Below are 11891 nucleotides of genomic sequence, written 5' to 3'. Positions count from 1 at the left end.
AGGGCTGCTTAGGTGGACAGTGCCCCCTTGAGTTGTGCAGCGGGCTAACCAACCACTATCCCCTTTCTATTAAAGAACATTTTTTTCTTCACTTGGAATTTCATATAATCCCAATTTTGATTAAAAACATACATCTTTACACATCCATGAAAAAAGCAGGGATAAACAAATGTTAATAGCTGAATCTCTACTGAAATGTACGCTCTTGATACTTTTCCTCATTTTCCAAATTTTCAACAATGAGCAGGCAGTAGTATAACATCATGAGGAAAAAGTAGGATGTGTCATTTCAGGAAGTTATGAAAACTCCATCTTCCCAATGAAGCAGTGCATGATTAAAGACTTTTTTCCTTTTTTGTTTCACTCCTACATGGACTTCAGGCAATATCTAAGTCCTAATTCTGTTCCTAGACTAGAATCACCTCTCACTTTGCACTTTCCATGCCCTAAAAGGCCTAGAGAGAAGAGACATGCCTTTTGAGAGGTGGGCTGCAGTGGCAAGGAGAGGGATAAGGCAGTCACCGGAAGGACTTCTGTGGCCCAAACCCTCCAAAGGAGGCATAGAAACAGACTAGAAATGCCACAAGGACTGTCACAGAACACTGAAGGCCTGGCATGGAGCTGGAAAGCCTAAGTTTATAAGGAGCTAATCAGATGGTCATTTATCTTTTCCTCACAGTGCTTGGGGGCCCAGGCTCAGCTGCAGTGAAAACAGCCGGTTCCACTGTAAAAGGACTGGAAATGAGCAGGTCACAAGAACAGAAAGGGATAAGGGGCTGAGCCTGGAAAAGCAGAGCAGAATGGGACTGAGTTAATTCACTCAGCGTCCCCAAGGCAGGATCCCAACACTCATTACTATGAGTACTGGGTCTCTCTCAGCAGGCAGCAGAGGTCATGGGGCAGAGTCCAAAAAGTTGGCCTTTGTGCTGAGCACAGAGGGAAGCTGGTGATGAGCTCTCAGAGTGGAATAAAGCATTCTGGAGCGCAACCAGCAACTGGCTAGCGAGGAGGCTCAAAGGAGATGCAGCAGGTAGAGAGGTAGGAAGAAGGGGTTTAGGAACACCTGAGCAAATCTGGGGACTTGAATATGGGGTGGAATGGGGGGCTGGTATAAGCAGCTGAGAAGAAAGGAGCGATATATTTAGGGAATGCTGGGAGAAATGCCCCTGAGGTTGACACTGAAATCATACAATGTCGACAAACTAAACCAAGGGGAGCATGAAATACGATTGCAGTACCTGTTAAGGCAATTCTCAAAGCCTTAATAAAGGACTGATCAGATAATTGTGACAATCTGGGGTATTAGGTTATATCTAAGTCCATGGGGATTTTGTAACTTTTATAAAAGATACGTTAATAGGTTTCAGTTTCCCTTATCAAATTTTCATAGCCTGGAAGTTTGATAGAAGTACGAATTTATTGACATCAATTTCTTTAAGCTATTATTCCAACACAGAGAAGGTACTGAAGAGCTGAAGACAATGATAATAAACCTACAAGATCTGAAGTTAAGTCTGCAAGACCCACCCCCTCTGAGAGAGAGAGAAAATCTGAATAAGTCTTCAAAAAGAATCCAGAGACTGCTCCCAATTATAGCAAGAAGTAATGACAGTTGGACAATTTAAGCATTTTATCCAGAAACATAGATCTATTCCATAGATACCAAATCCATTACCATATAATTGAGTTTGAAAATATACAAAATATTTGTTGTTCTTACATACTGAAATTAAAACCTAATTTTAAAAAGTGCACAGTAAAAACAGCGTAAGGAAACCTATAATATCCATGGTACATGTATTGTTCTCCATTTTACTGTCAACATTACATTCTGTATTTGCCTTACTGGTTACAAATATATTTTAAATGTTTCAAGGCCATTTACAACACTGACTAGTTTACTAGGTCCAAAAACACCCCAGCTTCCTGAAGGCGGCCCGACACTGTACGAGGGGTCTGGGTCCTGTAGCTCCGTGCAACAGTAGCAGCTTTGGAAAGAAGTCGCCAACCATCTATGTGTAAACTATCGACTCTTGTTCTTTTTAGAATTTCCCTGTGCAAAGAAAAAGATCAACAATAAGAACACAGACGTCTAGAAAAGTAACTCCTCATTTATGGTCAGGAAGGCCATACTTCACTTTGGAAAACTTTAGCTTCTAAGAACAGCTGATAACCCTGCATTGCTAACTTTTAATCAAAAAGCAGTCTGTTACTTTCAACTCCCCCACTCTCTATTTCCATGGACCCTATCCCCCTGAGGCTGAAGATTGGCAACAAAGGAAGAAAACAAACCTCAAATATTCATTTTGTTCCAAAGACAGGGAATTTACTGATTTCAGACTCTGAATAAAAATGTTTAGCCTAAACAGGTTTCTTTACTGCTTAATAAATACCTTCTAAATAGGTCTTAATGATACTAATTTTGAGTACGTGCCAACTAACACCCAGTGGCAGTGATCTGAAAAAGGAAGCTCAGATCCTGGCTGAAAATGAGCTAAGGGCAGATGTCTTCACTCATTCCCAGGCCCCACCCAGGTTGACAGTTGGACTTTCCAGCTTTATATAATAACTCTCTTCTTTCTGGAAAAGTTCATTTTTTAAGAAAACACTGTTAACTCGACTCCTATACTTAACTATTAGGTACAAATACATTTTTGTCATGTGTGTGCTTAATGCTTGCAGAACACAAGCTTTAATAACAAGATGATAGCCAACAAATGTTTCCAAGATACACTTGGCCTCCAACGGAGACCAGGTCAACTCTGCCATAAGATGATGCCCCAACAATCTAAATTACTAACAAACTGGGCAAGGGAGAGCACAAAATACAGCAATCACAGAATGATCATAAAAAAGTTAATAAAATAAACGAGCTCTGTGTTTAATTAATGACAAATATTTTAAGGACTCAATTACAAAGTTCTGAGAGGACTTGAAAATTCCCTAACTTCTAAAGTAGCTGCAATACAAATTCCTTTGGAACAATGAACTTTGCTGGACTCGATACAAAATCTTCTCAATTCAGAACAAAACGGCTTCTGCAGCTCTAGGGTCTGAAAAGCTTCCCCATAAGCACTGTTCCTTCTTTCCAAACATTAGATGCTAAAACAGCCTTTCTCCTAATATTCAAACTAATATAATGTGCTTTCTACCGTGACGAGGAATATAACCTGTGAACTAGCTTTCTGGGAACCGCTGGGACATCGAGAAAAAGGCCACAGCGGTTGCAGGAGGCGAAATTCAAGAGGACCGACTTCCCCACTCATCACCTCCAATCTCATTTCCTGAAGCACAAATAACTGGAGAACCATCATCAAAACCACACTGTCTGGCTACAATCACCACAAGATGCCCCAGGAAAGTTATCACACTCTCCTGCTCTCTCCAAAGTAGCGAAAGGCCAATGAAGATCACGAAACTATAGGGAACAAAAGTATCACACAATGTGGATTCCAATGCACTCGCAAGACAGATCTTCCAGGAGACAGCAACTGAGCAGAATGCTGCCCTCACCACCACTAGCCAATGCTAAAATCAAGCTATAGTGTATTTAGCTCTATTTCTGTCCCAGTCCCAGCACCTAGAAGGAACTCAATACGTGGCTGCTAGGTCAATGAAAGGCAACAGCAGAGTTCAAAGAGCACAGGTTAGAGACAATAAATCCCCACTGGCACTGGTACATATTGTCTGAGTTACAAAATGTGCAAAGCATTTGAGATGATGCATGGAACCTAGTCCCTGGCTTCCTGAAGCCCACCTGTCCTGGTAAAAGAGCACATACTACGCTACAACAAGAGACATGGGCTATGCAGACACGCACTTCAACATACAGGTAACTACCATTACCTACTGACCCCAGCCTGGATGAGCTGTGGCTTTATGGGAAATGAAATCAAAAGAAATTTCTGGAAAAGAACAAGACATTCCTAGGTTATATGGATGTATATGAAAATAAATCTGCTAAACAAGATGATTCTTCAACAGCACCATTTTAGACTCCTATGTTAAAAAAAAAAAGAAGAAGAAGAAGAATCCCCATCAAAACCTTCCTAAAAGTTGCCCTAGATGATAAAACAGTAGCAGAAATGCCAAAGGTGCCAAAAATCAAAGGACATAGTATTAGGCCTTAGAGGTCAGACCTTCTCTCAACTTATAACCCAGTCAAAGAAACTGAATTTCATGTTTAAATAAGAGGACAAATGATATGAAGAAAAACCATTTAAAAACACTTTGAGTCTCTTCACCTTTGCTCCTGAAATGCACAGCAATGAAATACCTTATATTAAATACATTACATATTAAATATTATATTACAGAGAGACTCCCCCGCCCCCCGCTCCTCCCCTACCTTACTGGACATCTTCAGTGTGTCAATCTCTTCTCTCTGTTTAGACAATGTCTCGTTCATGCTGCACAGGTGGTCACTCATCATACTTAACTGATCTTCGTAACTCCTCTTGGTAGTTGTCAGCTCATCCTAAAAGGCAAAGGAGCAGAGAGAAAAAAAGAAAAATCAAAAGCCCACTAGTCACATCACTCTAAAGTTTTTTTAATTTATAGAAGGAATTTGAGAAAAGCAACCTATCAAGATGGCCTGTCTGATCAATTAACATGAAGAACAAGCCACTGGCCTGATACGAACACAAAATTAAAACAAATGGGGGGAAAGGTTTTCTTTTCAGCCTTCAAAATATGCTCTGAATCTCTGTGCAAAAAGACTGTCCTTCTATATCAGGTATAAAACCATCACAAAAAAACCAAAAGGGCTACATTATGTTTCCAAATCCCTTCGGGTTTTCCAGAGCCTTGGGTAAGATGGGCAAGTCTGTCTTGGGGCACATTCCCACTAGCCCAGTACCTACTAGCTCATCGCCCTCAGCCCTTAGGCCAGGACCCTCCCTGGGAGAAGCACCTGTGTCTGTCTTCCCATCTATCTGCTCTCTCCAGCCCCTTAAAATCTAATCCTGTGCCCCTAGCTAATCGGATAAACTAATCTGAAACTAGGAGGAAGCAGGTGTTACTGTGCTAATGTGTTTTTTCTCCGCCTACATCATGTTTATATTTAATAGAGGCTTTCTGGAAATAAGGCTTTAAAACAAACTAGTGAGTAAGGAAGAATATTTTACAGCCCAAGCTTTGAGTTTGGTCCATTTTATGAAACAGTAAAGAGAAGGAACAGAGTCACATGTACAGAACAAGAGTACAGCCCACCATGACAGGGATTAAGGGTGGGAGGGACGCCAGGGGTGGGTACATAAGTATCATTTTAGGAAATGCTGACTACAAAGCTATTTAAAATAAAATCAAGTTAGAGAAATAAGCAATATATAACTTTTTGCCTGACATAAGTAAGATATTACTTTAAAATGAGTTAGAAATAAAGTAGTTAGAAAAATGTATGTCTAGAGGGTGAACACCACTACTTTGGAAAGGAAATGCTGACTCTGCGGCCCCAGAACTTCCAGTGAAAACGGTATTAACCCCGTGTAGGAAACACTTCTGAACCCACCTGAAGTCTGCTGATGTTCTGACCGGCTACTTTCATGTCTTCTGTCAGTGCGTCTTTAGACTTTTCAGCCAAGGCCAGTCTCTTTGAGAGTGCTCGGCACTATTAAAACAGAAAACACCCTGTTACTTCAGGGGGCATTTCCCCAAACCAAATTCACTTCAGGCCTGTACCACACACTGGAGTACACATAAGATATGGTCCCCCTCTCACCACTTTAATAAGAAAAAATGTCTACTAACTCAAGCTTATCAAGGTTTCTCCTAGCTCTAGCCTGATGACCAGTGGTTACAAAAAACTTAAGTTTTTTTTTTTTTTTTTTTTAAAGGATTTAATTATTAAGAACTCTCTACAACCAACGTGGGGCTTGAACTCACAACCCCAAGATCAAGAGTCGCATATTCTACTGACTGAGCCAGCCAGGCGCCCCTTAAGAAGTTTTTGTTTTGTTTTGTTTATGGTTTTTTTTTTAAAGATTTTTATTTATTTATTTGACAGACAGAGATCAAAAGTAGGCAGAGAGGCAGGCAGAGAGAGAGAAGAGGAAATAGGCTCCCTGCTGAGCAGAGAGCCCGATGTGGGGCTCGATCCTAGGACTCTGGGATCATGACCTGAGCCAAAGGCAGAGGCTTTAACCCACTGAGCCACCCAGGCATCCCCCCTTAAGAAGTTTTTATACATTTACCCAGAATTCATTTATCCTCACATTGGATGTGAACAGAATTGGTTATTTCAAAAGTTGTGAGTGGCATCTGACCATGCAAGATGAATCCTAACACACTTTTCTTGTGTTTTAGTCCTCTATTAGAGACAGGGTTACAGAACAATAAAAGCTTTACAGCCCCAGGCTACAGATTAGGCTCTAGGGGAGAACAAAGTGAGGTCAGGAATGCAAAGATCCCAGCTGCTTTCTTTGGGGTTCTACCAAAGCTATGCTCTCCAGAGACAGACCTGATCAAGAAGAAAGAAGAAAAATTCTGTTTCTCACTATTGTTCAAAGACGATGTGCCATTAAAAGGCTCACTAAACTTCTGATAAGGCCACGCATGCGACTGACAAGGAGGACCTGCTGAGACACATCTGAATGCTGTGTCGACATTCAGATGCTCAGACTAACTGTTCCCATAAAGTCACATGGAGGGGTCACCACTTCCTGTTTATAAACAAGGAAAAACTAGGACAATGTAGAAATTCTTGCAGCACATTTACCAAGATAAGCAAATCTCTTGGAAATAAAAGAGCCTCAGATATTCCCCAACTACTCATTTCATTCCTCATAAGAGAATTTAAGGAAAGCTCTGCCAGTCAAATCAACCACCATCTATTAGCCAAACATCTACCATGTGCTCAACACCACACCTGAAAAAGAGGGAGAGAGTTTTGCAAGATATGGGTCTTCACTGCGGTGGCAATCAAGTGTGAGACACTAATTGAGAAGGCAGTTAGGGACCCAGACAAGAACACAATTCCCGGGCTCAGGAGCTGTAAGTCAGCTGTAAGTCAGCTGTAAGTCAGTCAGCTTGCTGTGCTGCCCATTCTCTATAGCCCAACCAGCTGTTACCAAACAGGTAGGTAATGGCAGCTTGTGAGCAACACGGAACTAGACACATCATTTATTTCAGGGAAAATGTAGCAAGGCCCCTCTCTACTTCCAAGCAACTGGGCTCTATCAACCTCTCTGTGTCTGCAGTGCAGGAGAAAATCACCAAGTCGGTCCCAATAAAGGGTGCTGCCTTTTCTTTCCCAATTTCTTTAACAATTTAAGGCAATATAATTCTCCATCTGCCATCTGTAACTGATCTTTTAAAGTTTTAAATCAGATACCTTATGGGTATTCTAACATGTTGAGCGACAGCCATTCTGTCTTACCATTTGTCTCATACTCTGATTTCTGTACTTTCTCCTTCATTTTCTCCTTTGTAATTAACAAACTGTGTATGATTTTATTGAGTGTCTTACATAGTGTTTTTCTAATTCTCCTAAGAAAATGAATTATTTGGTTAAGAAGAAAATATAACAAAAAGTAAGATTGGGGCGCCTGGGTGGCTCATTGGTTAGGCCTCTGCCTTAAGCTTGGGTTGTGGTCTCAGGGTCCTGGGATTGAGCCCCAAATCGGGCTCTCTGCTCAGCGGGGAGCCTGCTTCCCCACCCCCCGCCTGCCTCTCTGTCTCCTTGTGATCTCTCTCTCTGTATCAAATAAATAAATAAATAAAATCTTTTTAAAAAAATTACATAACAAAGATTTTAAAAGATTACATTTTTTTATTTCATCATTCATAGGAACTCATTTCTACCACTTAGAAATTAAAGAGTATTTAAAAAAGAAGAAGGTGTATTTTGCTTTTTAATTTCTCTGCATGAATTTTCCTTGACCTGTGAATGTGTACCTGCCTATAACTCTCTCAAACAAAGAATCACTAATAGTAATACTCCAAATATCTGTGATGTGACCAAAGGAAAGGTGACCTAGAAGTGTCTCAACTATCTTTCAGTAACCTGGAAAGGACAAATCAGTCCTGTATTTGTTGAAATGAAGATTTTTGTTTGGATATAGCCCAATCAATATGAATTCCAACCAAATTCACATGGATGCACAGACACAGACATCTTTCTTCCAGTAAACAGCAGGAGACTTGGGCAGTGCCCTAATTCCTGCCCAGATTGAGAAAAACCACCAAATCTAATCCACTCTCCACTCACCTCAGCGTAAAAGTGCACTGACTTACTGTCAGCCAGCTGCAGTTGAGAAGTCAGTTCCACTATCCTGGCCATGTAGTGATTTTTAATTAAGTCTTCACGAGATTCCACATCTGGAACCTAAACAGAACACACAGAGTTAAATAAACAAATGCCAGTGAAATGAAGCACTTCTAGAAAAGACGACCATCACTCTAGAAGAAAAAAAAAGGCAACATTTGTACATTTTCTTGTTAAATCTGATAGGAAGTCAGTTTCCTTACCCCTCAAAGAAACTTCAGACAAACCAGGTAAATGTATATTCCAAATTTCTTTTATTCAGCATCCTGCTCATATCAGAACAAGGCTATGGCTTCAAAAGAACAGAGCAACAGTGAAGTACTAGGAGGCCCACTACCTCTGTGGCCATGTCCCTCCATCCCACTGTGATGAGCCATAAAGCTGGCTTTCAAAATCTCCATCCTTCTGACACCTATGTCCTCCTCTCAGTGAAAGAAGGCAGGGGAAAAGGAGCATTTACTGGCACCCCTAAAAGCCAAACATTCTTTCCTTCCCCCAAATTATGTTAAGACAGCTCTAATATTCTTAAACACATTAACCAATTAAACTATTTCTATAATGAACAGTTGACAGCCCTTGTCCCAGACCAATGTTTCTTATAGTTTATTACTCTAGCAATGGTGCACTATGAAGTTTAGTTTAAAAATATATACAGAAGTAAAAATTAAAAAAAAAATATATATATATATATATAGAGAGAGAGAGAGAGTTCAAGATTACCTAAACTAAAGGGCAATAAGGAAATCAAATAACTTACCAATCTACTGGAACTATATTTATCAGCTTGCCACATTGAGTGGAATGCTGAAGAACTTCAGTGTTCCTTGAGAGTATATTTATAAAGTTACATTTTAAGTTATATTATATTATATATTATAAAATTTTATAATATTTCCAAACTCAAAAGCCAAATCTGACCTGGATTCACTCACTTGACGGCTGGAAAGAATTTGCAAGCACACTGTTGGTCAAGGCCCTGAAAAGCCCTGCTCCCCAGCCTGCCCACTGGGAGGCCTGACACCTCACACAGGATGCCAGCCAAGCTGATGGCCAGGCTCCCACCACACCTTGTCAAACTGCCAAGCCAAGTCATTCAACGAGGCGATTACAAAAACGGGCTATAATTTGTTGGTGACAGTTAAAATAGAACCAGTAAGAAAAGCAACATGGACCCATGGATGGAGGAGAAAAACACTGACTCCACATTTGCTAGAACTGTCAGAACACAATTTGACAAAGCTGACTTTTGCAGGATTTTGTGAACAAACACACAGCCAAATATTTACAAACAAACGTGATGCCAAGCACACATTACCTCATTGTCAGATGTCCTGGTTAAAACCCCAATCTAGAACATAAGAGGAAAAAAGCTTTAGAACAGACTGTTTTGACTTCCAACACAATAGCTCCAACACTTGTAATATTTTCTCTTCTCAGTTCACACTGTTTTTAAGTGCACTGGGAGTGCAGACCTAGAAGATGTCCTGCCTGGTCTTCTATTACCAGGAGGCTGTACCTATAGAAAGCTAACTGCGTTCCCTATTTCCATCATGAGGCAGTAATGGATAATGATCACTATTTCCTTTTGAAATGCTGTAGTCCTTTTCACTGAAACCCAACAAACTGACTGGGAAAAGAAAGAGGAAGAATAGTTCTGACTCATCTTCTCATTTCTATGCCTATTTCCAAAGCAGCAGCCAAGGAGGAGTAAAGACAGTTTTATGGTGACCATAACAACTGAACATTCCAAAGAGAAAACACAAATAATACTCTGCTGAAAGTTCAAAAGGAGAAAGAAGAAATACACTTTTGATGTAATGTTTTGACATTAGTAAGTATTCATTTCAGATTTAAATTAAGGAAAAAGAAAATGTAATTTCAGACATGTTAGGGTTCTGCCAAGTTTTTTAAAGATTGCTTTTGTGGATTAAGATTTCAATAACAGATAGTCATGAATAATGGTTTCAGGTTATTGTCCAAAGTGGAAAGGCATGTGCTTGGGCACAGTAACTTAAGGAACCATGGAAACTCGGTTTCAGTGGATTCTGATACACTCATAGAGGACACCTGATGAACAGTTTTCACAGATTCTAAATCATCTCCTCAAGAGTATTACTCTGAACACTGAACTGTGTATAAACTGAGTACACGCTAATGAATGTCATGCCCACCTAGCTGTAAAAAGGATCATTTATAAGACTTTTTTTTTTTAAAGAATCATAATTTTCTACTCACTGAAGCAGAAGTAGCAATTAGTCTCTCTTTTAGTTAAAAACTGTTTATGGTAACATGCCAATCATTTAATTTTATATATTTAAATATGACTACATTTGGCAAAAGGAACTCTGAGCACGCATCTATATTCTGCCTCCTCGCCTTATTCCCTGACTCCTGGGTTACGGTTTGAGAATATGTTACAGCACATGGACCCACTAATGAATGGGATCATTCATTAAGGAAAACTTAATGTTCATAATTTCAACATTTTCTCATATGATGTTAATGGGAATGTAAACTAATACAGCCTTTTTAGAAAACAATTTGGCATTAAAAGGTCAAGAAACTCTAAAACATTTGTAAGTTTGAAAAACCTTATAACCTAGTAAGTTCCAACCCTGAGAATACATCTCAAAGACATCACCTAAGATGCAGAAAGCATCTTATGCATCCAAGCAGATGCTATTTAAAACTGTAAAAATTATAAACAATGCCCACTTATAGGTAAACTAAGGTATATTTTATGTAGAATACTATACAATCAACCACTAAGTTTATACAGATTTCTAATAATAGCATAAATGTTTGTGTATTCACATTACCCTAAAAGGTTTGAAATTTTATATACCAAAATATCAGCCATGTGTGAAATTTTGTAGGAAAAATGTTAACGGTAGTTGTTTGGGTATTCAGCAGCAAGTCAACTTTTCTCTTCTTTTAACCTTCTGTGGTTTTTTAATTATCTACAGTATGCATGTACTCTCTTTATACATAAAACATATATTTCAAATTCTACTAATGCTTTTTAATTCCAGCAAGAACAAGAAATTTGTATTATTCTGCACTTTTCCTTTCTTGAGATTACTGCCATATTTTATCATGATAAACTGGCAGGTGACTGAAAGCTCAAATTATACCATCAGATATTTTAATGACAAATACTATGCATTCAACCACTGCAGTGCCATAGGGTTAGAAATAATGTATCTATCTGATATAACTTTTCAATCCCAAGATGCTGGAACCAAACTAATTTTCTGGAGGCCTGTAAGATGAGCTTCTTTAGTCAGTTAATTTTAAAATGGGCACAGACTTGTTCCTGACACCCAAAAGGAAAATGAGAGAAAGGAGGGACACAGAGAGCTACACACTTCATTCAGTGAAATCCACTAAGGGTGGGTGAAAACAAGGGCATAAAATAAAAATTAAATAAGAACGAAAAGAAAGGTTGAAAAGGAGCAATATCAAGAAGGTAGAAAACACCATCACTTTTTCATCTCAATGGTCTCAGGCTGTTTTTGGCAGGAATCTGCCTCATACAGGACAGAAGGAGGGTTATGTGGTGATACCTGTCTCCTGGCCTGAAATACTACTCTTCTCTTGCCTTGAACTCCTATTGACTTTTGAAACC

The 11891-nt window shown here is 39.4% G+C and overlaps 1 protein-coding gene across 1 annotated transcript in view; it reads right to left on the bottom strand.

Moving 5' to 3' along the window:
* Positions 1-1398: 1398 nt before the first annotated feature.
* Positions 1399-11891, bottom strand: part of PPP1R21 (protein phosphatase 1 regulatory subunit 21) — a 63113-nt gene continuing 52620 nt past the window's right edge. The window contains exons 18-22 of the mRNA XM_059134755.1: positions 9579-9611; positions 8207-8323; positions 5510-5608; positions 4349-4477; positions 1399-2053 (exon numbers count right to left, since the gene is read on the bottom strand). Coding sequence (XP_058990738.1) covers positions 2024-2053; positions 4349-4477; positions 5510-5608; positions 8207-8323; positions 9579-9611 — 408 coding nt within the window. The 3' untranslated portion in view covers positions 1399-2023. The remainder of the gene's footprint in view (positions 2054-4348; positions 4478-5509; positions 5609-8206; positions 8324-9578; positions 9612-11891) is intronic.

The sequence above is a fragment of the Mustela lutreola genome, chromosome 9 (genome assembly GCF_030435805.1).
Source record: "Mustela lutreola isolate mMusLut2 chromosome 9, mMusLut2.pri, whole genome shotgun sequence".
Taxonomy (NCBI): domain Eukaryota; kingdom Metazoa; phylum Chordata; class Mammalia; order Carnivora; family Mustelidae; genus Mustela; species Mustela lutreola.
Note: the sequence above shows the minus strand (reverse complement) of the source record. Positions and strands in the feature narration are given on the sequence as shown.